Source organism: Phoca vitulina, unplaced genomic scaffold, assembly GCF_004348235.1.
Source record: "Phoca vitulina isolate PV1807 unplaced genomic scaffold, GSC_HSeal_1.0 scaffold1, whole genome shotgun sequence".
Taxonomy (NCBI): domain Eukaryota; kingdom Metazoa; phylum Chordata; class Mammalia; order Carnivora; family Phocidae; genus Phoca; species Phoca vitulina.
In genome coordinates this window covers 32,073,355-32,100,589 of record NW_022589704.1, presented here as the reverse complement: position 1 = coordinate 32,100,589, position 27,235 = coordinate 32,073,355, and the positions used below count along the sequence as shown (strand labels likewise).

Here is a 27,235-nt window from a genome sequence, read left to right as displayed (position 1 = left end):
ACTATCACAAAGTTTCAGATGATAAAGCTTACCTAAAAATGTAAAGCTTACGGGCTCCTGACTGTAGGTCAGTGGAGCATATGACTTTCCATCTCTCGGTCATGAGTTCAAGCCCCATGTTGGGCATGGAGCCTACTTATATAAAAAAAAAAAAACAAACAGTAAAGTTTAGATTCCAGTCATTTATCTTTTGATCACATACAGAACATTTGTTTCAAAGATTTACTATGTCCAAATTTTATGCACTTGGTATTAAAATTTCCTGGGTATCTTAAATATGATTAAAACCCAAAATGTGTATAAATACTGTGAACATATTAATCACTGATAATTATTTTTCTTGTTTGGGAGTGAGAATGGGAAATCAATTAATTGTGTCATTACTTGAATAAAAAATTCTGCTTGCAGAAAAAGCATTTGACAAAGTACAACATCCATTCATGATAAAAACCCTCAACAAAGTAGGTTTAGGGAACATACCTCAACATAATAAAGGCCATACATGAAAAACCCACAGCTAATATTATCTTCAGTGGGGAAAAGTTGAGAGTTTTTCCTCTACAGTCAGGAACAAGACAGGGATGTTCACTTTCACCACTTTTATTCAAATAGTACTGGAAGCCATGGCAATCAGAAACGAAAAGAAATAAAAGGCATCCATATCAGCAAGGAAGAAGTAAAACTTTGACTATTTGCAGATGGCATGATACTACATGTTGAAAACCCTCAAGTCTCCACCAAAAAACTACTAGAACTGATAAACGAATTCAGTCAAGTTGCAGGATACAAATCAACGTACAGAAATCTGTTGCATTTCTACATACCAATAATGAAGCAGAAGAAAGAGAAATTAAGGAAACAATCCCATTTACAATTGCACCCAAACCAGTAAGATACCTAGGAATAAACCTAACCAAAGAGATGAAAGACCTGTACTCTGAAAAGTCTAAAATACTGATGAAAGAACAAACATTGTTAATCTACATATTTAATGCACTCCCTAGCTAAACACCAGTAGCATTTTTCACAGAGCTAGAACAAATAATCCTAAAATTTATGTGGAACCACAAAACACTCTGAATAGCCAAAGCTATTTTCTGTGTGGTTTTTTTTTTTAAGATTTTACTTATTTATTTGAGAGAGAGATAGCAAGAGAGCAGAGCAGGAGGGAGGGGCAGAGAGAGAAGCAGGCTTCCTGCTGAGCAGGGAGCTGGACGGACAATGTGGGGCTCCATCCCAGGACCTTGGAATCATGACTTGAGCCGAAGGCAGATGCTTAACCAACTGAGCCACCCAGGTGTCCCGCCAAAGCTATTTTCAAACCTTGAAAATAAAAACAAAGCTAGAGGCATCACAATTCTGGACTTCAATTTATATTAGAAAGCAGTAGTAATCAAAAAGAGTATGGTACTTGCACAAAAATAGACACAGGTCAATGGAACAGAATAAAAAACACAAAAATGGACCCACAATTAATATTCTTCAACAAAGCAGGAAAGAATGTCCAATGGGAAAAAGAATGTCTCTTCAGCAAATGGTGCTGGGAAAACTGGACCACTCTCTTACACCTTACACAAAAATAAATTCAAAACGGATTAAAGACCTAAATGTGAGACCTGAAACCATAAAAATCCTAGAAGAGAACATAGTAACTTCTTTAACATTGGCCATAGCAACTTTTTTTTTTTTTTTAAGATTTTATTTATTTATTTGACAGAGACATAGCGAGAGCAGGAACACAAGCAGGGGGAGTGGGAGAGGGAGAAGCAGGCTTCCCGCTGAGCAGGGAGCCCGATGCAGGGCTCGATGCAGGGCTCGATCCCAGGACCCTGGGATCATGACCTGAGCCGAAGGCAGACACTTAACGACTGAGCCACCCAGGTGCCCTGGCCATAGCAACTTCTTTCTAGATATGTTTCCTGAGGCAAGGAAAACAAAAGCAAAAATAAACTATTGGGACTACATCAAAATAAAAAGCTTCTTCACAGTGAAGGAAACAACAAAATGAAAAGGCAACCTACGGAATGGGAGAAGATATTTGCCAATGACATATCTGTTAAAGGGTTAGTATCCAAAATATGTAAAGAATTTATAAAACAACACCCAAGGGGCACCTGGGTAGCTTAGTTGGTTAAATGTCTGACTCTTGATTTTGGCTCAGGTCATGATCTTAGGGTTGTGGGATTGAGCCCCTCGTTGGCTCCACACTGGGCATAGAGCCTGCTTAAGATTCTCTTTTTCCCTCTCCCTCTGCCCCTCCCGCAACCTCCCCCACCCTCCTTGTGCGTGCACACTTTCTCTAAAAAAATAAATCAATAGGGATGCCTGGGTGGTTCAGTTAGTTAAGTGTCTGCCTTTGGCTCAGGTCATGATCTCAGGTCCTGGGATCGAGCCCCACACCAGGCTCCCAGCTCAGTGGGGCGTCTGCTTGTCCCTCTCCCTCTGCCCCTCCCCCCCCGCTCATGCTCTCTTTCTCTCACTCTGCTCTCTCTGTTAAATAAATAAAATCTTTAAAAAATAATAACAAATCAGGGACACCTGAGTGGCTCAGTTAGTTAAGCATCTGCCTTCGGCTCAGGTCATGATCCCAGGGCCCTGAGATCAAGTCCCACATTGGGCTCCTTGCTCAGCGGGGAGCCTGCTTCTCCAACTCTGCCTGCCGCTTGCCCTGCTTGTGTTCTCTCTCTCTCTCTGACAAATAAATAAAATATTTTTTTAAAATAATAACAATAAATAACTCAACACCCCCAAAATTAATAATCCAATTAAAAAATGGGCAGAAGACATGAATAGACATTTTTCCAAAAAAGACATACAGACGACCAACAGACACATGAAAAGATGCTTACCATCCCTTATCAGAGAAATGCAAAACAAAGCTACAAAGAGATACCACCTCACACTTGTCAGAATGGCTAATATCAACAATACAAGAAACAACGTGCTGTGGTAAAGTTGTGAAAAAAAAAGGAACCCTCTTGCACTGTTGGTGGGAATGCAAACTGGTGCAGCCACTCTGGAAAACAGTATGGAGTTTCCTCAAAAAGTTAAAAATAAAAGCTAAGGGGCGCCTGGGTGGCTCAGTCGTTGAGTGTCTGCCTTCGGCTCAGGTCATGATTCCAGAGTCCTGGGATCAAGCCCCGCGTCGGGCTCCCCGCTCCATGGGAAGCCTGCTTCTCCCTCTCCCACTCCCCCTGCTTCTGTTCCCTCTCTAGCTGTGTCTCTCTCTGTCAAATAAATAAATAAAATCTTTAAAAAAATAAATAAAATAAACAAATAAATAGAAGCTAAAAGTTAAAATGATCCAGCAATCCCACTACTGGGTATTACCCAAACAATACAAAAACACTAATTTAAAGGGATACATGTACCCTGATTTTATAGTAGCATTATTTACAATAGCCAAATTAGGGAAACAGCTCAAGTGTCCATCAATTGATGAATGGATAAAGAAGATGGGGTATCTGTATATATATATATTAATATATGATATTAATATAATACAGTTAATATAATATAATAACATATATATGTATAATGGAACGTTACTCAGCCATAAAAAAGAATAAAATCTTGATATTTGCAATGACATGGATGGAGCTAGGAGTATTATGCTAAGTGAAATAAGTCAGTCTGAGAAAGACGAGTACCATATGATTTCACTCATAAGTGGAATTTAAGACACAACAAATGAGCAAAGGGGGAAAAAAAAAGAGGCAAACCAAGAAACAGACTCTTAACTATAGACAACAAATTGGTGGTTACCAAAGGGAGGTGGGTGGAGGGATGGGTGAAATAGGTGATGGGGATTAAGGAGTGCACTTGATGTGGTGAGCACTGGGTAAGGTATGAAAGTGTTGAATCACTATACTGTACGCCTGAAATATTACACTATATGTTAACTAACTGGAATTTAAATAAAAGCTTAAAAAAAACCGTCTGCTTGCATTTCTAAGTACTGTGTAATATCTCTAACAGGAAACATAATTGCACAAAAAGGAATTCTTTTAAATTTCATTGAAATATATATATTCTTCGTTGAAATATTTACTATATATATAAAATATGTACACATGTATATCCAACTTGGTATTATCTGATAAAATAGCAGCCAGAAAACTAGTTTTGAAATTCTCAAGGTAAAAAAGTTAAACTACACAAAATATCTTCATGAAGAAGGAAGACATTCTTATTTGTTTCCAAGCATTTAATGTAAAATGAGGAAAAGGCATAATATTACAGGAAATACTTTTGTGCAGATATGAAACAGCTGGTTTTATTCTTTAGGTCCCATAGATGCTACTCTTTAATAGATTTTTAAAATATATGAGAAAATCCAGTTGCACTAAATACTGATTGACACTCTTAATAATGTTAAGGATACTAAAGCTGATAGGTTGATGCCATTTAAGAGAGAAAATTTGGGGCGCCTGGGTGGCTCAATCGTTAAGTGTCTGCCCTCGGCTCAGGTCATGATTCCAGGGTCCTGGGTTCAAGCCCCGCATGAGGCTCCCTGCTCCGCGGGAAGCCTGGTTCTCCCTCTCCCACTCCCCCCGCTTGTGTTCCCTCTCTCACTGTGTCTGTGTCAAATAAATAAAATCTTAAAAAAAGAGAGAGAGAGAAAATTTGGGGACAAAGAGTTAATAGCGAAAAGAATGATTATGGTTGATTAGCATGTCAATGGTGTGCAGAAAATCTGAGTGGAAAGTCTGGAGTAAATGGGTATGTCTTTTTTTTTTTTTTTTAAGATTTTATTTATTTATTTGACAGAAAGAAAGAGCATGAGCAGGGGGAGTGGCAGGCAGAAGGAGAGGGAGAAGCAGGCTTCCCACTGAGTAAGGGAGCCTGACTTGGGGCTCGATCCCGGGACCCTAGGATTATGACCTGAGCCAAAGGCAGGTGCGTAACTGACTGAGCCACCCAGACGCCCCTGAATGGGTATGTCTTATAAATGTTATAAGGCGTGTGATGTAAACAGTTTTGTTAAGCAACATTTATTTCATTAGAGCCCACACAGTCAGGCATTGTATATGAACTTTACCTTAATTTTTTCACTTAAGGATACAGTTAGTAGAGGGTGCCTGGGTGGCTCAGTCGGTTGAGCATCTGCCTTCAGCTCAGGTCATGATCTCAGGGTCCTGGGATGGAGCCCTGCATTGGGCTCCCTGCTCAGCATGGAGTTGGCTTCTCTCTCTCCCTCTGCCCCTCCCCCGTGCTTGTGTGCACGCACGCGCGCGCGCTCTCTCTCCCTCTCCCACGCTCTCTCTCTGTCTCAAATAAATAAATAAAATCTTAAAAAAAAAAGGATACAGTTAGTAGGATGATACACTTTAGAGGAATTCCACAGACATAATGTATCTTTATTCCAGTGAAAGGATTTGACACTTTTTCATCAGTCTTATGACTACAATGATGAAATGTTGAATAATTGTGACTCCTTTCAGGTCCATTCAAAACTGCCCAAATTTGGGGCGTCTGGGTGGCTCAGTCAGTTGAGTGTCCAACTCTTGGTTTCAGCTCAGGTCATAATCTCCTGGGTTGTGGGGTCCAGTCCTGTGTTGGGCTCCTTGCTCAGCAGGGAGTCTGCTTGAAAGATTTTCTCCCTCTGTCCCTTCCCCTGCTTGTGTGCTCACACGCACACACTTTCTCTTTCTAAAAATAAATTGGGGTGCCTGGGTGGCTCAGTCATTAAGTGTCTGCTTTCGGCTCAGGTCATGATCCCAGAGTCCTGGGATGGAGCCCCACATCAGGCTCTCTGCTCAGTGGGAAGCCTTCTTCTCCCTCTCCCACTCCCCCTGCTTCTGTTCCCTCTCTCACTGTCTCTTTCTGTCAAATAAATAAATAAAATCTTAAAAAAATAATAAAAATAAAAATAAATAAACCAGTCTTTAAAAAAAAACTGGCCAAATTTAAGGTTACAGTGGTTTCGCCTATCCACAGTTTCACTTTCTGTGGTTTCAGTTACCTGCCATCAACTGCGGTCGGGAAGGAGATGCTTAACACTTCATCACAATGCCTACCTCATGGGGCCCCTGGGTGCCTTAGTCGGTAAAGCATCTGCCTTTGGCTCAGGTCATGATCTCAGGGTCCTGGGATCGAGCCCCACATTGGGCTGCCTGCTCAGCGGGAGGTCTGCTTCTCTTTCTCCCTCTGCCTCCTCAACCCTGCTCATGCTCTCGGTCTCTCTCTCACTCTCAAATAAATAAAATCTTTTAAAAAACAAAACAATGCCTACCTCACTCACACATTCAATCTAGGTGTCATCTCACACCATCATAAGAAGGGTGAGTATAGTAAAATAAAATATTTTAAGAGAGACCACATTCATTTAACTTTAATTACAGTATAATTGTTCCATTGTTACTTATTCTTGTTAATCTCTTACTGGGCCTAATTTGTAAAATAAACTTTATCCTAGTTATGTGTGTATAGGAGAAAACAGTACATATAGGGCCCAGTAGTAGCCAAGGTTTCAGGCATCCACTGGGGGTCCTGGAATGTATTCCCCAAGGGGAAGGGGGTACTACTGTATATTGATAGTGGTCTGAACAACTAAGTGAGATTTTTTTTTTTTTAAGATTTTGTTTATTTGTTTGACACGGAGAGAGACAGCGAGAGAGGGAACACAAGCAGGGTGAGTGGGAGAGGGAGAAGCAGGCCTCCCGCTGAGCAGGGAGCCCAATGCGGGGCTCGATCCCAGGACTCTGGGATCATGACCTGAGCCAAGGCAGATGCTCAACGACTGAGCCACCCAGGCGCCCTTAAGTGAGATTTATAAGGGCAAGCCAAGAGGCTCTCTTCTTTGCCTTGACTTACTCAACATAAGGCTATGATGAACCCCAAAATCTTGCCGATCAGATCTGTAGATGATGTGAAACAAGATTATTTATTTCAAGAGATGGTAATGAGGATTAAAATTTGGGTCAAAGCCAAGGTATATCTTATTGGTTATAAAGAACTGCAATTTGATTTTTAAAAGAATCAGCTGTACTTGACATGAGTGGGTTAATATGTAAAAAAATCTAGGAATGTTTAATGCTTACTTTGAATCAAGCTGATGATAAAATTGCTTTAAAAATGTTACCTTGGGCAGTATTTTTTTTTTTTTAAGATTTTATTTATTTATTTGACACATAGAGACAGCGGGAGAGGGAACACAAGCAGGGGGAGTGGGAGAGGGAGAAGCAGGCTTCCTGCGGAGCAGGGAGCCCAATGTGAGGCTCTACCCTAGGGCCCTGGGATCATGACCTGAGCCGAAGGCAGACGCTTAACCACTGAGCCACACAGGTGCCCCAACCTTTGGCAGTATTAATAAAAATATTTGCTCTGATTTTGGGAGATAATAGTTTCACTGGACTCTTAGAAAAATAATCCATGTTTAGGGTGCCTGGGTGGCTCAGTTGGTTGAGCGTCCAACTTTTGATTTTGGCTCAGGTCATGATCTCGGGGTCCTCGGATCGAACCCCATGTGGGGCTCTGCACTCAGCTGGTAGTCTGCTTGAGATTCTCTCTCTCCTCCCTCTGTCCCTCCTCTCTCTCAAATAATTTTAAAAGATTTATTTATTTATTTGAGAGAGAGAGGGAGAGAGAGTGTGCATGGGGGGGAGAGGCAGAGGGAGAAAGAAACTTAAGCAGACTCTGCTCTGTCTGAGCCCAGAGCCTGATATGGGGCTCAATCCCATGACCCCGAGATCACGACCTGAGCTGAAACCAAGAGCTGGATGCCTGACCGACTCCACCACTCAGGTGCTCTAAAAAATGAATCTTAAAAAAAAAAAAATTCATGTTCATTTTAGGAAAACGATGATCAAAACCAAAAAACCCTACAACCCCACCACTCAGATAATATACACACACGGTACATGTACTTTTTTTTTTAAAGATTTTATTTATTTGAGAGAGAGAGAATGAGAGACAGAGAGCATGAGAGGGAGGAGGGTCAGAGGGAGAAGCAGACTCCTTGCTGAGCAGGGAGCCCTGATGTGGGACTCGATCCCGGGACTCCAGGATCATGATCTGAGCCTAACCAACTGAGCCACCCAGCTGCCCCATGGTACATGTACTTTTATAGAACTTGTGGTTGTTTTCCTTTTTGCTTAAATTATGTTTGTGGCAGCAGATGTATCTCTAAATCCTTGGATCCTTAGATTCCGCTGAGTGTTTTTTTGTTTTTGTTTTTAAAGTTTTTATTTTAATTCCAGTTAGTTAACATACAGTGTTTTATTAGTTTCAGGTGTATAATATAGTGATTCAGCACTTCCATACCACACTGGGTGCTCATCACAATAAGTGTCCTCCTTAATCCCCATCACCTATTTAACCCATCCCCCTACCCACTTCCCCTCTGGTAACCATCATTTTGTTCTCTATAATTTAAAGAGTCTATTTCTTGGTTTGTCTTTTTTTTTTCCCTTTGCTCGTTTGTTTTGTTTCTTAAATTCCACACATGAGTGAAATCATATGGTATTTGTCCTTCTCTGACTTATTTCACTTAGCATTATATACTCTAGCTCTAGCTATGTCTTTGCAAATGGCAAGATTTCATTCTTTTTTATGGCTGAATAATATCCCATTATATATATATATCAAATATATTACATCTTTATCCATTCATCAATTGATAGACACTTGGGCTACTTCCATACCTTGGCTATTGCAAATAATATGCTATAAACATCGGGGTGCATGTATCCCTTCGAATCAGTATTTTTGTATTCTTTGGGTAAATACCCAGTAGTGCGATTGCCGGATCTTGGGGTAGTTCTATTTTTAAATTTTTGAGAAACTTCCATGTTTTCCAGAGTGGCTCACCAGTTTGCATGGCCACCAACAGTGCAATAGGGTTCCTTTTCTCCACAACTTCACCAACACCTGTTGTTTCTTGTGTTGTTGATTTTAGCCATTCTAACAAGTGTGAGGTGATATCTCATTCTACCTTCCCAGTGTTAAAAGCTCCTTGCTTAGTGGTGATTCTCAGCTGCCAGAAATTATAATCATAGACCTTCAGAGCCAGAAGGGCAGTTTCATCAGTATCACGTGGGAACTTGTTACAACTATAAATTGGGAAAGACCAAATGGATCAGAAACTCTGGGGGTGGGAACTAGCAATTTTGTGTTTTAATAAGCCCTCCAGGTGATTCCACTCCACACTGAAATTTAAGAACGACTGACCTGAGTTAAACCCTTTGAGTTTTTCAGATAGAGAAGCTAAGATCCAAAGAGGTTGTCACAAGTCAATTTAAGAAAGCAGCAGAATCATCAGGCAGTGATTCCTAGGATGACCATCATGCCTCAGGGAGATCTGTTTACTGGGCTAACTGCTAAACAGTATTTGAAAGAATGCTAGCTGGAAATAAGTGTAATGGGGGAAGAGTCTGTTTACCACTTAACTCACCTGGTGGGCTTGTTACAGTTCAGCAGTAGCCTTTTAATTCACTGAAGTTTAGTCTGAAAGAAAAGTTTCATCTAATTTGTTTTATTCACTTGATTATTCATACGTATTTTATTCCCTGAAGCAAGTTTATATATCATTTAAGTAACTACCCCATTCTGTCACTACTGCCCTCTAAGGAATCTCTAGTGTGACCCTACAGCTTTCATTTTTAACAAGCTCCTTACACTTAAGTTTGAGAACAACTAATACAGATGTTTGAAGTTAAGAAAAAACCAGATGGACTGGACTAACATTTTCAATATATATTTTTTTAAGATTTTATTTATTTATTTGACAGAGAGAGAGACAGCGAGGGAGGGAACACAAGCAGGGGCAGAGGGAGAGGGAGAAGCAGGCTTCCTGCTGATGCAGGGCTCCATTCCAGGACTCTGGGATCATGATCTGAGCCGAAGGCAGAAGCTTAACGACTGAGCCACCCAGGTGCCCCATTTTCAATATTCTTTAATTTGGGTTCCACATTGAAAATTCCAAATAATTTGCTAATGTGTTTATCATACAGCCAATATAACAACACCAGAGATTGCTCCAGAAATTTGTAATGGCATAGCATTCAAATGATTTTTTGAAAAAGTATAATACAGTTTTTTCATTATCTGGGGAAGAAAAAGGTGGGGGGGGGATCACTGTAGGAGGGCCAAGACATCACAAAACCAAGAACAAGAGTTTAAATAATGCATCCTGTTCTGAACTACAAATGTAGTCAACCCTGACTTTGCATGGCATAAATTAAGGTCACCGACAACTCAGCAGTTGTCTGAAACTTTAGTTTAAGATTACATTGTGTGGAGTAGTCAAGATTTAGGAAAACAGATACAGTATCTGGGAACAAGAACAGAATAACTGCAAAATCAAAACGGTCTACCTTGAATTTTTGTAGCATTTTAACGTTTTTCAAAGTACTTTCACATAAACTTTTATTTTATCCATGTAACAACGCTGTGAGGAGGGAAATTAGCATCAGCAAAACCGTTTTCGAAACTATAAATACTGGATCTAGGAAGAAAAAAGGCGAGGAAGCTGACAGAAGCAAAGAAATGACAGAAAAGGATGTCATTGAGGAAGCGAATCACAGAGAGGGCAAGCACAAAAAGCTGAGAGCCAGAGGACGGGGAATTGAGAGCAGAACGGAGACTAACCTGGCGGGGGGTCGGTGGGCAACTGCTTTAGCGGGCAAATAAGTGCAAAAAAGCCCGGGTGCAGGAAATTTGGGATTAGGAAACTTGAATTTACTTATCTGTACCAAAGAGAATGGATGAGGTCAAAGAAAAGAAAAATGGAAAGCAAGGAGGCACTTAAAGCTGCACGGAAGTTTTGTGGGCTCCTACTCTACAGTCCAATGACCACGGGGTTCGGCCTCAGGTTGAGAATAACGCGGAGGGGAGTCGCGCAGGACTCAGGCGGGAAGACAGCAGAGCCCGGCAGCGCGTTCACTCGGACCAACAAAGGCCGCCGGGGACATTTCCCGAGCCACGCAACTTGCGGGGGCCGAAGGGTTAACGGCGCGCACGACTCCCGCGCGCTTCCCGGCCCCCACTCCCGCCGTCGCTAGGAAACGCCGAGAGTGGGGGAGGGGCGGGCGGCGCGGCCGAGGGTGGGAATCTTTTTCGGGCGTCCGGGGGCGGAGGGAGGGGAGCGCGCGTGCGCGCGCCCGGCCGTCCGTCGCCGCGGTGACCGTCCTCGGAGTCCGTCGGCTCGCGCCCCGCCCCCGTTCTGCTGCCCCCTCCCCTGTGGCGCTCGGGGGGTGTTTCTCGCTCCTCCCGAGTTGCCGCCGCCGCCGCCGCAGTCGCCGCTGCTCCTCCTCTCCCAGTCTTGGGTTTCCCAGGCGCTGCTGCCGCCGCTACCTCTGCGGTCTGTATGAGGAGGAGGAGGATGTGAAGATGGCGGAGCTGCAGATGCTGCTGGAGGAGGAAATCCCGGGGGGCCGCCGGGCCCTCTTCGACAGTTACACGAATCTGGAACGGGTGGCAGATTACTGCGAGAACAACTACATCCAGGTGCGAAGCATGTGCCGGCCTGGGCGCTTTGGGCCTCTGGCTGGTGGACCCCGCGTGGGGGATCCCCGGGCCGGGGGCCGCGCGCCTGGGGGCGTAGGGCGCGCGGGGCCGAGGCCGCGGCGGGGACCCAGCCCAGCTAAGCCCCCGAGGGCGAGGGATTGGGGGGGGTAGGGTGGGAGCTGGGGCTGGTGAATTGGTGAGAAACCTGCGGCTGGAGGACATTGTAGCTTTAAAGCATTTTTAAAAAGCCATGAATCAGTCCTCGGTGCGTTGTGTGTGTGTGTGTGTGTATGTGTGTGTGTGTGTGTGTGTGTGTGTTGTGTCCCCGCCTTTTCGCTTCTCCCCCTCGGCCGCCCCCGCACTCGGTACCCGTCAGTGTTCGGGATGGCGGAGGAGGCGGAGAGTGGCTTTTTCTATTTGACAGAATCCTGCTCCCCGATATGGCAGGGGTGTGGGGGGATTGATGGATCACCCCCATCCCCCAAGCTCTGGAGGATTTTTAAGGGGCTATGTTGCTGCAAAGTAAAGTGCCTTAGTTTTATATTCATATAAATGCCTCAAGAGACTGGTAATTTTGCTTATTTTTGTAGTTTCTAACCGGGGATGCAGTAGAAGAGCAGTTGTCTCTTTTTGGAAGTTATTGCCATTTTCCTCCCTGTGGAGAATGAGAAACTGCATGATAACGAGCACTCCCCCCTCCCCATTCCCGTTAGAATAGTTATTTTTCCTGTGGGAAAAAGAATTGTGAGTATTTTTCAGCAGGGATTAGGAAATGATCCTCATGGTTTAATTTTTCCCGAGATGGTTGGTTTGGCACGGAGACTCATAGTGGTAACGTTGTGTGTATGTATATGGAGGTGGGGTATATTGGGTGAGATGAGATCCAGCTGCGCCTGCACGAAGCAAAAGATTCTGTGGATTAAAAAAAAAATCCTTCTTAAAAATTATTTGAAAGGATAGGTTAAAACACTGCAAATTCAGCATCTTTTGTTTTCTCTATGGCTTATTCTGAATCACAGGTTCTACCTCCATTTTTTTCCCTTCCCATTTAAATTCTCTTGGGATAAAGGTGGAAATGGAAGAAGTATGTTAAATTGTTCTTTCACTATGGTCTTTTTCTTTTTCTTTTTCCTCCCTTACTCCCACTTCCATCTCTCCCGGCATCCTTCTTAATATCAGCTATGTTGGGAAGCATTCTCCAGTCTTAGTATAAACTAAAAAAAAAAAAAAAAAGGTGTTAGAATTTATAGGCTCATAAATTTTGTAAGGATCGCATAGTTAATCAAGGATGTTATTGTGAGATTTTACTTGATTGGATATATACTGAACTCTGTATTATCTTGTAGGGACTATTTGTTTTGGGGAAGGAACCAGACCTACTCCAAGGCTTTTCCCTCCAAAGAAGCAGTTGAAAGTATGGCTAATAGAAACAGAAAAAAATGTGTCTTGGGTCAAAGATTCATACAAAAAATACAGTGGTCCATATTTGGAGGGTGCTTTTACTGAGTGGGATAGGAAAGAGTCAAATGTTTAGTTGCTCAGTTTTCAACTGAATATTATTCAAAAGTCTTCTATAGCCTGGCACAGTGTAAGGGTTGATGATACACACCTAATGTCTACAGAATTTTATAGTGTAGTTAATAGGAGAGGCTGATCTGTGAACAAATGAATAATGTAGTGTGTCAGTTTATACTCTGTAAGGGACTGAAGGTGGGAAGAAGGACTGGAGGAAGCTGTGCTATTTTCAGGGAATTCACAGTCTGTAGGAGAGGCAAATCTAAAGGACTGAGTGGTAATTCCATTGCCTCCTGCAACATATTATGGGATTATAGGTCAGAAGAGACATTGAGAGTGGAAAAGTGACTTGGTAGCAGTTATTACCAGGAGTAAAAAATGAGAAACAGATTTGTCTCTCTTTAGAAAATAATTTTTATTTTGATTTGAAGGTATAGTTTTTCTTAGATTACAATTGATACATAAAGGTAAAGTATATGGATTAATAAAGCTGAGAGGTTAAAGGGGTTAGGGATTGTCCTCTTTTTAAATATTTTATACATTTCTTCTAGTTGAGAGAAGAAGAATATTACTGCCACCATTATCTGTTTGTTTTAGCAATAGGATTAAAAATTTAGTGTGGTGGCATTTTAAAATTCATAGTATAGATATTAAAAGAAATGGATTTAAAAATATTTTTTCAACTTAGCATCTAAAATAGATTTTATACTTTAGATTTTACCGCCTAGGTTATCATCTGTTTCGTGATCCAGTGGGTATATTATTGGTGTTTTTCTCTTCCCAGATGACAGCTCTTTGCATGATTTGTTTGTAGTAAAGTTGATAAATAGAACATGCTGATTGTAGATTTCTGCTGACCCAGCTGTACATTTGACCCAACTGGCTCTCTTTGTGACCAGAGAACTGACCAGCAGTGGTTTTGATGCTGCCTCTTACCCTGCAAAGTTAATTGGTTGTCAGTTTAGCCTTGTTATAACATCATGCCCTAACCACTAGCTCAAGTTAACCAACCTAACATTCATTTTATTTTGTGGAAATGAAATTTTTGCCAGTAAAAGAGAAAAAGATAAATCTGTTGATTATATGTAACAAAGGGTAAGGTTCTTTGTTCAGTGTTCTTAAATAGCTGGTTTTAACCATAGGAATATCCAAATAATTATGTTAAATAAGAATATTCTAAATGTGGATTATATTTAGTGTGGATATTGAGCAAAGGAAGGAAAAATGATTGTGCTGTCCTTCTGAAAACAACTGTACTGTGTTTAAATTGTTTCTAATAAAAACATCCTTCAGATATATTTCTGGCATTAAGAGTGACTAGGTATTGGGGCGCCTGGGTGGCTCAGTTGTTAAGTGTCTGCCTTTGGCTCAGGTCATGATCCCAGGGCCTGGGATTGAGCCCCGCATCGGGCTCCCTGCTCCACGGGAAGCCTGCTTCCCCCTCTTCCACTCCCCCAGCTTGTGTTCCCTCTCTCGCTATGTCTCTCTCTGTCAAATAAATAAATAAAATCTTAAAAAAAAGGGGCGCCTGGGTGGCTCAGTTGGTTAAGCGACTGCCTTCGGCTCAGGTCATGATCCTGGAGTCCCGGGATCGAGTCCCACATCGGGCTCCCTGCTCGGCAGGGGGTCTGCTTCTCCCTCTGACCCTCCCCCCCTCTCATGTGCTCTCTCTCTCTCCTCTCATCCTCTCTCTCAAATAAATTAAAAAAAAAAAAAAAAAAATCTTAAAAAAAAAAAAAGAGTGACTAGATATTGCCTGTGTTAACACACACACATACAAAATCTACAGGTACAGCAGTGTTGTAAGTAGTAGTTTTCCAGGTTACTAATGCAGCTAACGTTAAAAATTTAAAAATAATTTTTAGTAAAAATTTAGATGGTTTTCTTTTATTATTTCAACCTCTAGAAAGAGTGATAGTAAAAGTATTTTTTTTCTAAAATGTGATGATAAAAAGTTACAACTAACATTTGCTGATATTTACCTGATTGATTTTATTTCTTCTCTGTAAAAAAGGCCTTAGTAATTGTTAAGGGTTTTTTAAGATACGTGTAAGACCTGTGTTTCTTTTTTTCTTTTATTAATATAAACATTGATACATTTATTAATATAAACATTGACACCTAATCTAAGAAGTATCCAGAAATTTTAAACAGTATTTTGATTGACTTGGAATCTACATTTTTACAAATAGAAGAATTTTATGATAATATGAGTTGCTTTAATGTTTTGGTAGATGAAATAAATTTATTGTTGTTACTTTCTAGAGTAAATCTGGAAAACTAACTTTAAAAAAAAAAATATTTTATTTATTTATTTGTCAGAGAGCACAGCAGGGGGAGTGGCAGGCAGAGGGAAAAGCAGGCTCCCCACTGAGCAAGGAGCCCAATGCGGGACTTGATCACAGGACCCTGGGATCATGACCTGAGCCAAAGGCAGATAAACAACTGAGCCATCCAGGCATCCGAAAACTAACTTATACTTAGTTACATTTTTCCTTTTTTAAAAAGATTTATTTGAGAGAGAGAAAGACCAACACATGCGCCAACACATGAGTGGGAGGGGCAGAGGGAGAGGGAGACAAGCAGACTCCTCGCTGAGTGGAGAGCCCCACTTGGGGCTTGATCCTAAGATCCTGAGATCATGACCTGAGCTGCAAATGAGAGTTGGACGCTTGACTGAGCCACTTAGGCACCCCTGCCTTTTTTCCCTTTGTTAGATAAAATAGTTACTTTTTGTGAGTGATAATTCACATTAGATAAATAGTAAAATTGCATTGTCCATGGTTTGGAGTAAGAGCAAAATCATCCAGTAACATGGATTTGCTCAGAAGAACAGAAATTCAAAATGTTTCTTAAGGGGAGCCTGGCTGCCTCAGTCTGTAAAGCATGCAACTCTTGATCTTAAGGTCATGAGTTAAAGCCCCATGTTGGGCATAGAACTTACTTAAAAGATAATAAAATAAAAAATACTTTATAAAAATTTTTTCAAAAACTGTACCTTAAATTTTATTTGAAACATATCTATATATTTTTGCTTTTGAATAATAGAAGAGATGTCATTAGTGGCTTCCCTTTTTTGTCTTTATCAACAAGGATACTCCCAGAATTCATTAAAAATTGCATGAAGGAGCTAATAAGAATCATGGAGCTAGGGCGCCTGGGTGGCTCAGTTGATTAAGCGACTGCCTTCAGCTCAGGTCATGATCCTGGAGTCCCGGGATCGAGTCCCGCATCGGGCTCCCTGCTCAGCAGGGAGTCTCCTTCTCCCTCTGACCCTCCCCCCTCTCATGCGCGCTCTCTCTCTCTCTCTCTCTCAAATAAGTAAATAAAATCTTAAAAAAAAAAAAAATCATGGCGCTAATAGAATCATGGAGCTAATAGAATCATGGCTTGTTACCAGATTCATAAAAAAAGTCATTACTAAAACAATGTAAAGGTTTAAAATTCTTATTTAATAAAAACTATTTGAATACATGCTCACTGTTGAAAATTATTAGTAAAAATTATTAAGGAAGAAACTTAAAATTGCCCATTTTGAATATACATCTGGTATTTATACTTTTAAATATTTTTGCTATACACAACTACATATCAAAAATGGGTTCATGTTGTTTATTACCTCTATACCTTGCTTTAAAAAGAAACTTTATTGCTATTATTATTTTTTAAAAGATTTTATTTTTAAGTAATCTCGCCACCCATTGTGGGGCTCTACTTAAAACCCGGAGATCAAGAGTCCGTTGAGCCAGCCAGGTGCCCCTAACAAGAAACTTTTAATGGTGTTGGTTTGACTTTGTTTTTTTAATAGATGTCACAGAGTATACAGAAGGGGTTTATCTTTATGTGTTTGAGTTCTTTTGTTCTCACAAATAGAGGAATCTTAAAGGCACCTAGTGTGAAGAAGGAGAAAGTTATTTGAGAGTAGATACTTGAAGACCAATATTTACATCCTTCTCTGTGACTTTGTCTTTTACCTCCACAGAGAGGAGCGAACACATAAGTGGATCAGACTGGGAGACTGAATTTCCCTAGATTGAGGTGACTTAATTCTTCAGGATTTGATTAAGGTTTATCATCCTCAAGAAATTAGTCCTGACTTTCTAAGCAGATATTTGGTAATTGGATTTTTAGTAATAACCCAGTCATTATCAAGACCTTTGATAAAATTGCAAACACAGATTAAATTATATTCCGAGACTCTTACTCATGGTTAAAAACCATGAATGGATGTTATATTTTGTCATATGCCTTTTTCCATATCTATTAAGATGTTCATTTTACTTTTAGTCTGTTGATAAGGTGAATCGTTTGATTGCAAAGTATATTTAAAAAAAATACTTACAGAAAGTTTGATCAGTGAAGTAATAGGCATTTTGAGTTACAGAACATCTTTCTTTTACAAGAAATGGATTTATATTAATGTCTAGAAATTTGGTACAATAAGTAAGCTTGGTTAAACAGGTGTACATTGTATATTGACTGCTATTTATGCACTCTGCTATATGTTGTATTTGTGTGTGCAAAAGAACTGTTTATAAAAGCTTACAACATTATTTAAAAACCTTTTCTTTTCATATTGAAATCACTAAGATAGTTATGAAAAAACTGAGAATATGACAAAATAGTTATTTTATAATTAAATACTGTCGTGTTAAAGATAATTTTAATTTAATTTATTTATTTTAAGATTTTATTTGATTATTTGAGAGAGAGAGAAAGCACAAGTAGGGGGAGGGGCAGAAGGAGAGGGAGAAGCAGGCTCCCCGCTGAGCAGGGACCCCCATGTGGGGCTTGATCCCAGGACTCTGGGATCATGACCCGAGCCGAAGGCAGATGCTTAACCAACTAAGCCACCCTGGCGCCCGGTAATTTTAATTTTAGTGGCTGTGTGACTTGAAAGTTATTTAACCTCTCTGTCTCAGTTTTCTTATCTGTAAGATGGTACAGTTACAGAAGCTACATTATAGGATAGTTTTAAAGATTCAGTGAATTAGTATAGCTAAAACTATATGTTTAATCAAAGCTAAGACTATCAATTTTTAAGATACGCCATTATTTTATGTGCCACTAAATTAATGAACACTGCCTCTTAAACACTTAAAATACTGCCACTTACCTGACCCAATGCATTTCAATTTCAGTTATGTTAAAATAGGAAAAAATGTTCATCATGCAATCAATGAAATACGCTGTATGTTTGCTTTTACTTGTAATCATTATTAATGATATATATATACTTTTTAAGATTTTATTTATTTGAGAGAGAGAGAATGAGAGACAGAGAGCATGAGAGAGAGGAGGGTCAGAGGGAGAAGCAGACTCCCTGCCGAGCAGGGAGCCCGATGCGGGACTCGATCCCGGGACTCCAGGATCATAACCTGAGCCGAAGGCAGTGGCTTAACCAACTGAGCCACCCAAGCGCCCTCATTATTAATGATATTGAAGATTTAAATATTTTATTTTGTCATCTTTTTACCCTGCTCTTTTGTGGTATGTCTTTGGTCACTTTTTAATTTCAAGGATTTTGATAGGATGAGATCTGATTGTGTTTGGGGTTCAAAGATGCTAGGTGGTGCTAGGATTTTTTGCATCCTAGTTTAACATGTCCTGTTTATTTTTATTTATTTTTAATTTTTAAAATTTTCAGTTTTTTTGCTGTTTTTAAAAAGTAATCTCTACATCCAGTGTGAGGCTCAAACGCATGCCCCTGAGATCAAGAGTTGCATGCTCCACTGACTGAGCCAGTATGGTGCCCCTCACATGTAGTTGTTTAACTACAACTGTATGATGGCAGTATTTTTCTAGTTAAAAAGAATTTCACAGCTTTTTGCAACTAAATGTAATCTGTAAAGTTGTAGTTCATATCATAGACCCACAAATAGTTGTATTTTAATTTTCTAGATATAGTGATATACTAAGTAGGGATGCCCTGGGTTCAAGGACTTTATCCCCAAATTGAATTGCTTTAGAGTGATATTTCTTAACTTTTCATACCTCAGGCCCTCTTTTGTAAATATACAAATTAACCTACCTTCTTCTTTTATATCCATTTTACGGTTATATACTGACTTAGGGCATAACCATTATAACTTGCAGCTTCTCCAGCATTTTGCCAAGATGGAGGGGTTTAGATGAATTAGGCCTTCTAGAAGTTATATCAGGGTGGCAGATTTGGCAAAGTTCAGAGGTTCAGAGAGGAGTCTTCAGACCCTATGTGACCAAATATTGTATTATCATTTAGTTGATGACTACTGTAACTCCTATTTTGAACTTACATGTATGAGGACATTTATTTAAAATGCTAAGACATTTAATTTGATACAATATCTTTTGAGTATACAACCTTATAATCCTATGGTATTACTTTCAAATTTTGAAGGAGATTTTGTTATAATACAGAAAATTTGATACTACCTATAGTTCTTAATTTCTAAATATTCAAACTTGTATTTATATTAATTTTCTGTTGTTACAACAAATTACCACAAATTCAGCAGTTTTTTTTTTTAAAGATTTTATTTATTTATTTGACAGAGAGAGACACAGCGAGAGAGGGAACACAAGCAGGGGGAGTGGGAGAGGGAGAAACAGGCTTTCCGCTGAGCAGGGAGCCCGATGCGGGGCTCGATCCCAGGACCCTGAGACCATGACCTGAGCCGAAGGCAGACGCTTAACGACTGACCCACCCAGGCGCCCCTCAGCAGTTTAAAACAACACAAATTTACCATTTTATAATTGTGGAGGTCAGAAGTCTGCAGTGGGCCACAGAATTGCGTTCTTTCTGGACGCTCTAGGGGAGAATCAGTTTCCTTGCCTTTTCCAGATTCTAAAGGCTGCCCACATTCCTTAGCTCATGACCCTCTTTCAAATTCCAAGCCAGAAGTGGCATCACTCCAACCTCAGCTTTTGTTTTCACATCTTTCTGTCTCTGCTTCCATCATCACCTCCCCTTTCTCTCCCCCTGCTTCTGTTGTCACATTGCTTCTCTGACTCTGATCCTCTGTCTTCCTTTTTAAAGACCCACCTTGGGCCCACTCTGATAGTCTTTCCATCTCATGTTAAGGTAACATATTCACAGATTCCAGAGGATTAGGATGTGTTCATCTTGGGGCGGGGGGGGGGGGCACAGTTCAGTCACAATATATGAACATAGCTTTTCCTTCCTTTATCAGTAAATGGCAACTCTAACCCCCTTGATACCTGAGCCCAAAACCTTGGTACTGTCCTTGACCCTTCTCTTTTGCATTGGATTAACAAATGACTCTATTTTCACATGTCTGGATCTGACTTATACCACCTCCCCTGCTACCAGCCTGATCCAAGCCACCATTATTCCTCAGTTAGATTATAGCAATAGCAGGAGTGATCTTTTAAAAATCTTAATCAGATCATGTTCTGTTCAAAACACTCAGAGACTTCCCTTCTCACTCAGTATAAGAACTAGAGTCCTTAACATTGCCTACAAGCCACGAATGATCTAGTTTTCTAGTATTGAATCCTCTCCTAATTTAATTCCTCTCCTCTCCTTTGCTTACTCTATTCCAGTCACTTTGGCCTCTTTTTTGAACATAACAGACATACTTCTTTTTTTTTTTTTTTTAAAGATTTTTATTTATTTATTTGAGAGAGAGCGAGTACATGAGAGGGGGGAGGGTCAGAGGGAGAAGCAGACTCCCTGCCGAGCAGGGAGCCCGATGCGGGACTCGATCCAGGGACTCCAGGATCATGACCTGAGCCGAAGGCAGTCGCTTAACCAACTGAGCCACCCAGGCGCCCATAACAGACATACTTCTGCCTCAAGACTTTTTTTTTTTTTTTTTTTTTAAGCGAGTGAGCACAATTGTGCACACTCAAATGGGAGGGGAGGGGAGGGGCAGTGGGAGTGGCAGGAGAGAGAATCCCAAGCAGGCTCCACGACCAGCACAGAGCCCTTTTCAGGGCTCGATCTCACGATCCTGAGATTGTGAACCAAGCCAAAATCAAGAGTTAGTTGGTTAACTGACTGAGCCACCCAGTCCCCCTGCCCCCCACTTTTTAAAAACAAGTTCTGACCACTTTTATTAAAGAAAAATTTTGCATGAATTACTTCCACTAGTCTGTTCTGGCATGCTTCTAATGATATGGGAATCACCTGGATCGATGATAGCCAGTATACATACTCTGTAGTATTTACCACATGCTGTGCCCAATTTAATATTATTGCCACTGTAGTGATGGACACCAGTTTTGGCCAACATGGTGTAGTGTTCTATTTCAGATTTCCTCAAGGCTGGGCAGTTGTTGGTGAGGATGACCAGTTTTACTTTGCCATGTCTGATCATTTTCAGAGTCTGCTTTTACCTCAACATGCGCTTTCCATTTTTCATAAGGAATTGGAGCCTAGAGTTGATCAATTCCAGCAACTTTTTCATTTTCTTTGTGGCCACCATCTTCCTCCCTTAGGTGCATGATGGCCCCAACCAAGAGCAGCTGCCAGAGTAGCCAGATATGGGAAAGGTGCCTCAAGATTTTTTTACTTTGCATTTATCATGCCCTCCACCAGGAGTATTCATTCCCCAGAGAGTTGTATCACTGGATCTTTTAGCTTTTTCATGCTTTTGACCAAATGTCAACTTCTATTTTTTTTAACTTAAAAAAAACTTCTAAAAATTAATTTTTACTCCCAGTATAATTAACATACAGTGTTACATTAGTTTCAGATGTATAATACAGCGTTTCAACAATTCTATACATTACTCAGTGCTTATCACAGTAAGTGTATGCTTAATCCCCTTCATCTGTTTCACCCACCTCCCTACCCACCTCCCCTCTGGTAACCATCATTTTGTTTTCTATATTTAAGAGTCTGTTTTTTTGTTTCTCCTTTTTTTTTCTTTCTTCATTTGTTTTGTTTCTTAAATTCAGATTTAAGGAGTGAATTTCACATATGAATGAAATCATATGATGCTTGTCTTTCTCTGACTTATTTCACTTAGTGTTATACCATTTAGCTCTATCCATGTTGCAAATAGCAATATTTCATTCTTTTTTATGGCTGAGTAATATTCTGTTTTGTGTGTGTGCGTGTGTATACACAGATATATATATACACACACAAATTTATATATATACACACAGATATATATACACACACACATATATAAAAATAGATACATATATTTATATATAAAATCATCTTTTTTGTGTGTGGGAGCTCCATTATGGGGCTAGAACTCATGACCATGAGATCGAGTCACATGCTCTACTGACTGAGCCAGCCAGGTGCTCCGTACCACATCTTCTTTATCCATTCATCTATCAATGGACATTTGTGTTGCTTCCATAATTTGGCATTGTAAATAATGCTGCAATAAATATAGGGGTGCATCTATCTTTCTGCATTAGTGTTTTCATATTCTTTGGGTAAATACTCAGTAGTGGAATTACTGGATCGTGTGGTAATTATATTTTTAATTTTTTGAAGAATCTCCATACTGTTTTTCACAGTGGCTGGACCAGTTTACAGTCCTATGTACAGTGTACAAGGTTCCCTTTTCTCCATATTCTTGCCAACACTTGTTTCTTGTGTTATTGATTTTAGCTGTTCTGACAGGTGTGAGGTGATATCTCAGTGTGGTTTTGATTTGCATTTCCCTAATGATAAGTGATGTTGAGCATCTCTTCATGTGTCTGTTGGCCATCTGTATGTTGTCTTTGGAGAAATGTCTGTTCACATCAACTGCCCATTTTTTATTTTTTATTTATTTATTTATTTATTTTTAAAAAATTTTATTTATTTATTTGACAGAGAGAGACACAGTGAGAGAGGGAACACAAGCAGAGGGAGTGGGAGAGGGAGAAGCAGGCTTTCCACGGAGCAGGGAGCCTGACACGGGGCTCGATCCCAGGACCCTGGGATCATGACCTGAGCCAAAGGCAGCCGCTTAACGACTGAGCCACCCAGGCACCCCTCAACTGCCCATTTTTTAATTGGATTATTTGGTTTTTATTTGTAGAAGTTCTTTATATATTTTAGATATTAACCGTTATTGGATATATCATTTGCAAATATCTTTTCCCATTCAGTAGGCTTTTAGTTTAGTTGATTTTTCCTTTGCTGTGCAGAAGCTTTTTATTTTGATGTAGTCCCAATAGGTTTTTGTTTTGTTTAGTTTTGTTTTTTTTGTTTTGTTTTGTTTTGTTTTTATTTTTGCTTTTGTTTCCCTTGTCTTAGGAGACGTATCTAAAAAAATGTCGCTATGGCCGATGTCAGAAAAATTACTGCCTGTGCTATTTTCTAGGATTTTTATGGTTTCAGGTCCCACATTTAGGTCTTTAACCCATCTTGAGTTTATTTTTGTGTATGGTGTAAGAAAGTGGTCCAGTTTCATTCTTTTGCATGTGGCTGTCTAGTTTCCCCAACACCATTTGTTGAAGAGAGTGTCTTTTTCCCATTGCATATTCTTGCCTCCTTTTTCAAATATTGACCACAGAATTGTGGGTTTATTTCTGGGTTTTCTGTTCTTTCTAAAAAATTTTTAAAGCATTATTTATTTATTTTAGAGCAAGAGAGCTCACGTGCGGGAGGAAGTAGGGGGAGGGTGGGGGAGAGAGAGAATCTCAAGCAGATTCCCCGCTGAGGGTGGAGCCCGACCGTGGGGCTGCATCTCATGACCCTGAGATCATGACCTGAGCCAGAATCAAGAGTTGGAAGCCTAACTGACTGAGCCACCCAGGCATCCCTGGGTTTTCTATTCCGTTGATTTGTGTGTCTGTTTTTGTGCCAATACCGTACTGTTTTGATTACTATAGCTTTGTGGTATATCATGAAATCTGAGGTTGTGATACCTCAAGTTTTGTTTTTCTTTTTCAAGATTGCTTTGGCTATTTAGATCTTTTGTGGTTCCATATAAAATTTAGGATTGTTTGCTCTAGTTCTGTGAAAAATGGTATTTTGATAGAGATTGCATTAAATCTGTAGATTGCTTTAGGTAGTATGGACATTTTAACAATATTTGTTCTCCCAATCCATGAGTGTGGAGTATCTTTCTATTTTTTTGTGTCATCTTCAATTTCTTTCATCAGTGTTTTCAAGTACAGGTCTTTCACCTCCTTGGTTAAGTTTATTTGTAGGTATTTTATTATTTTTGGTGTAATTGTATATGGTATTGTTTTCTTAATTTATCTTTCTGCTTCTTTATTGGTATATAGTTATGCAACAGATTTCTGTATATTGATGTTGTATCATGCAACTTGACTGAATTCATTTATTCTATAGTTTTTTGGTGGAGTCTTTAGGGTTTTTTATATATAGTATCAGACATGATATAAATTGTGAAAGTCATCTGCAAACAGTGAAAGTTTTACTGCTTCTTTACCAATTTCGATGCCTTTTATTTCTTTTTGTTGTCTGGTTGCTGAGGCTAAGACTTCCGGTACTACGTTAAATAAAAGTGGTGAGAGTGGACATCCTTGTCTTGTTCCTAAAAAGCTGTCAGTGTTTCACAGTTGAGGATGATGTTAGCTGTGAGTTTTCATTTAAGGACTTTATTATGTTGAGGTATATTCCTTCTAAACCTGCTTTGTTGAGGGTTTTTATCGTGATTGGATGTTGTACTTTGTCAACTGCTTTTTCTGTGTCTCTTGTGGTAATCATATAGTTTTTATCCTTTCTCTTTTTAAGTGATGTATTTTGTTGATTGATTTGCAAATATTGAACCACACTTGCATCCCAGGAATTAATCCCACTTGATTGTGGTGAATGATTTTTTAAATGGATTGTAGGATTTGGTTTGCTAATATTTTGTTGAGGAATTTTGCATCTGTGTTCATCAGAGATACTGGGTAATTCTCTTTTTTTGTGATGTCTTTATCTGGTTTTGGTATCAGGGTTATGCTGGCTTCATAGAATGAATTTGGAAGCTTTCATTGCTTTTCTGTTTTTTTTTTTTTTTTTTTTGGACTCGTTTGAGAAGAGTAAGTATTAAGTCTTCTTTAATTAAAAAAAAATTTTTAAGTAGGCAACATGCCCCAAGTAGGGCTCAAACTCAAAACCCCAAGATCAAGAATTGCATGCTCCACTGACTGAGCCAGCCAGGTGTCCTGGTATTAATTCTTCTTTAGATGTTTGGTGGAATTCATCTGTGGAACCATCTGGTCCAAATGTCACCTTCCTTGATGACCCTTCCTGGTCTATATAGAGTTATAACATACTTTGTTTACTCTCCTTTTTGCTTGTACTTTTTTTTCCCATGCTGTATTTTTCTTTGTATTACTTACCATTTAACATACAATGTTAACCTATTTGTTTAATTTGCCTCTGTCTCTCCTGGCTGGTGAGCTCCATGAGGGCAGGGGGTCTCCTACCCCGCCCCCCGCCAGCCCCCTACCCACCTGAGAGAGGAAGGGGGTGGACGGGGAGAGGGAGAGAGAGAATCTTAAGCAGGCTCCACCCCAGTGCAGATCTTGATGCAGGTCTCATGAGATCATGACCTGAGCTGAAATCAAGAGTCGGATGCTTAACTGACTGAACCACCCAGGCGCCCCAAAGGGAGTCTTTTTCATTGTCAATATCTGGAACAGTGCCTGGGACAAAATAGGCATTCAATAAATATTTGCTAAAAGAATAAATTAGGTTTTTTTCTTGTAAGCAGTAGAAAATACCCAAATGAGAGTAGTGAAATAAATTAGTTTTCCAGAATGGAAGAGCTTGTATTTGTATGTACAGGTAAATGAAGTTGGTGAATACTTTTCATTTGCCTAGGATATTTAATATAGATGTGACCAACAGAATTTTAAGTGGTATTTCACATGTGGCTAGTACTTTGGAGTTAATTCTGCAGTTGATTTGCTTTCACTTAGTGCATGGCTTATTCTATAGTGGATACTCATTAAATGTCTTAGTGGATCTCTCACTTTTTGGGTAGTGAGCAAGGGAGATATTCCTTTATTTATTTATTTATTTATTTATTTATTTATTTATTTATATATATATATATATATATATATATATATATATATTATTTTTTTTATATATATATGATTTATTTATCTTAGAATGAATGGGAGGGCCGGGGTGGGGGGAGAAACCCAAGCAGACTCTACGCTGAGTATGGAGCCCAATGCAGGGCTCGATCCCACGACACTGAGATCATGACCTGAGCCAAAACCAAGAGTTGGATGCTCAACTGACTGTGCCATCCAGGTGCCCCGAGATACTCCTATTTTAAAAAAATCAGTTAAGTAAACTCAAGCTTAGCTGTGACCCTGTTAAACTAAAATTCTGTGAAGATAGAAATTGTGTTCATTTTTTTTTTGTCTGTGTCCCTTGTGGTTTGTTGAGTAAAATGATTGAAATTATGACTCATACAATTTAAAATTTTTACATGTGTATATGTTTTTCTTCTTCATTCAAGAAATACTTACGAGTATCTGTTCATGCTGGGAAATCATTGATAACTCATGGAGCTAACGGTCTAATTCTGTGACCATTTTGATTGCTCTGAAGAGCCTCTGTTCAGTAAATTCTGAATTGGCGGGGTTTGGACTAAATATAACATGGCACTGCTTTTCTTTTGTTGTTCTTGCTGTTATTTGGCTTTATCTATTTATCTATTGAACAGTTTGAATAGAGGCAAGGAGATGCATTGTTAGGAACTTCCAGAACCTACAAAACAATATTGAATAGGGGAAGCAACAAGGGATGCCTGTGTTTTTCAATATATAGTACTACAAGTCTTCTGTCGGGAGATCACGTTTGAATAACAGTCCCTTCTCTTCTCCCTTAAACCCTTTTATTGTAGAAGAGCAGACCAGGTTCAGAAAAAGGACTTGAATAACTTAGCTTAATATATAGTACTGTTTTGAGAGAAGAAGAAATTAAAATTTATTGACATTAAATTCATATTTTTTTGGGTTTTTATCATCAGCACATTTGCTTATAATGTAATATGTATAATCATGAATTTTATTCATGTGCAAATAACAAAACCTCCATATAACATAAATTTAATGTCAGCAGTTCAGTCGGTGGTGTAGATGTGTTATATACATGTAATGACAGGGCATTGTATTTCAATTTTTTCTTCTTTTGAAGTGAATAAAGACTGGATCACTCGTATTATTAACATGACTTTTTAAAAAAGGTTAAAGTCCGGTTAATTCAGATCGGTTTAATATTATTTGATGTTATACATAAACTCTTTTGACACAAGATGTGTAAATTAGACCAGATCATTTTGGCTGCTACTTTAATCCTACCTCTGTCTTTCCAAACGTAACAGTTGTCATCAGT

General features: G+C 39.6%; 1 protein-coding gene and 1 pseudogene across 27 annotated transcripts in view; one reads left to right on the top strand and one right to left on the bottom strand.

Annotated features, from left to right (window-relative positions):
* The first annotated feature begins 11,059 nt into the window (after positions 1-11,059).
* ABI2 (abl interactor 2) overlaps positions 11,060-27,235 on the top strand; it is a 123,501-nt gene continuing 107,325 nt past the window's right edge. For 11 of the 27 annotated variants that reach the window (XM_032404230.1, XM_032404221.1, XM_032404114.1 and 8 more), the window contains exon 1: positions 11,062-11,448. In XM_032404230.1, the coding sequence (XP_032260121.1) occupies positions 11,332-11,448 (117 nt within the window). In that variant the 5' untranslated portion in view covers positions 11,062-11,331. Of the gene's footprint in view, positions 11,449-27,235 lie in introns of all 27 variants that reach the window. The other 16 variants (XM_032404213.1, XM_032404148.1, XM_032404204.1 and 13 more) reach the window with 3 other exon arrangements.
* LOC116632337 lies at positions 21,000-21,623 on the bottom strand (annotated as a pseudogene).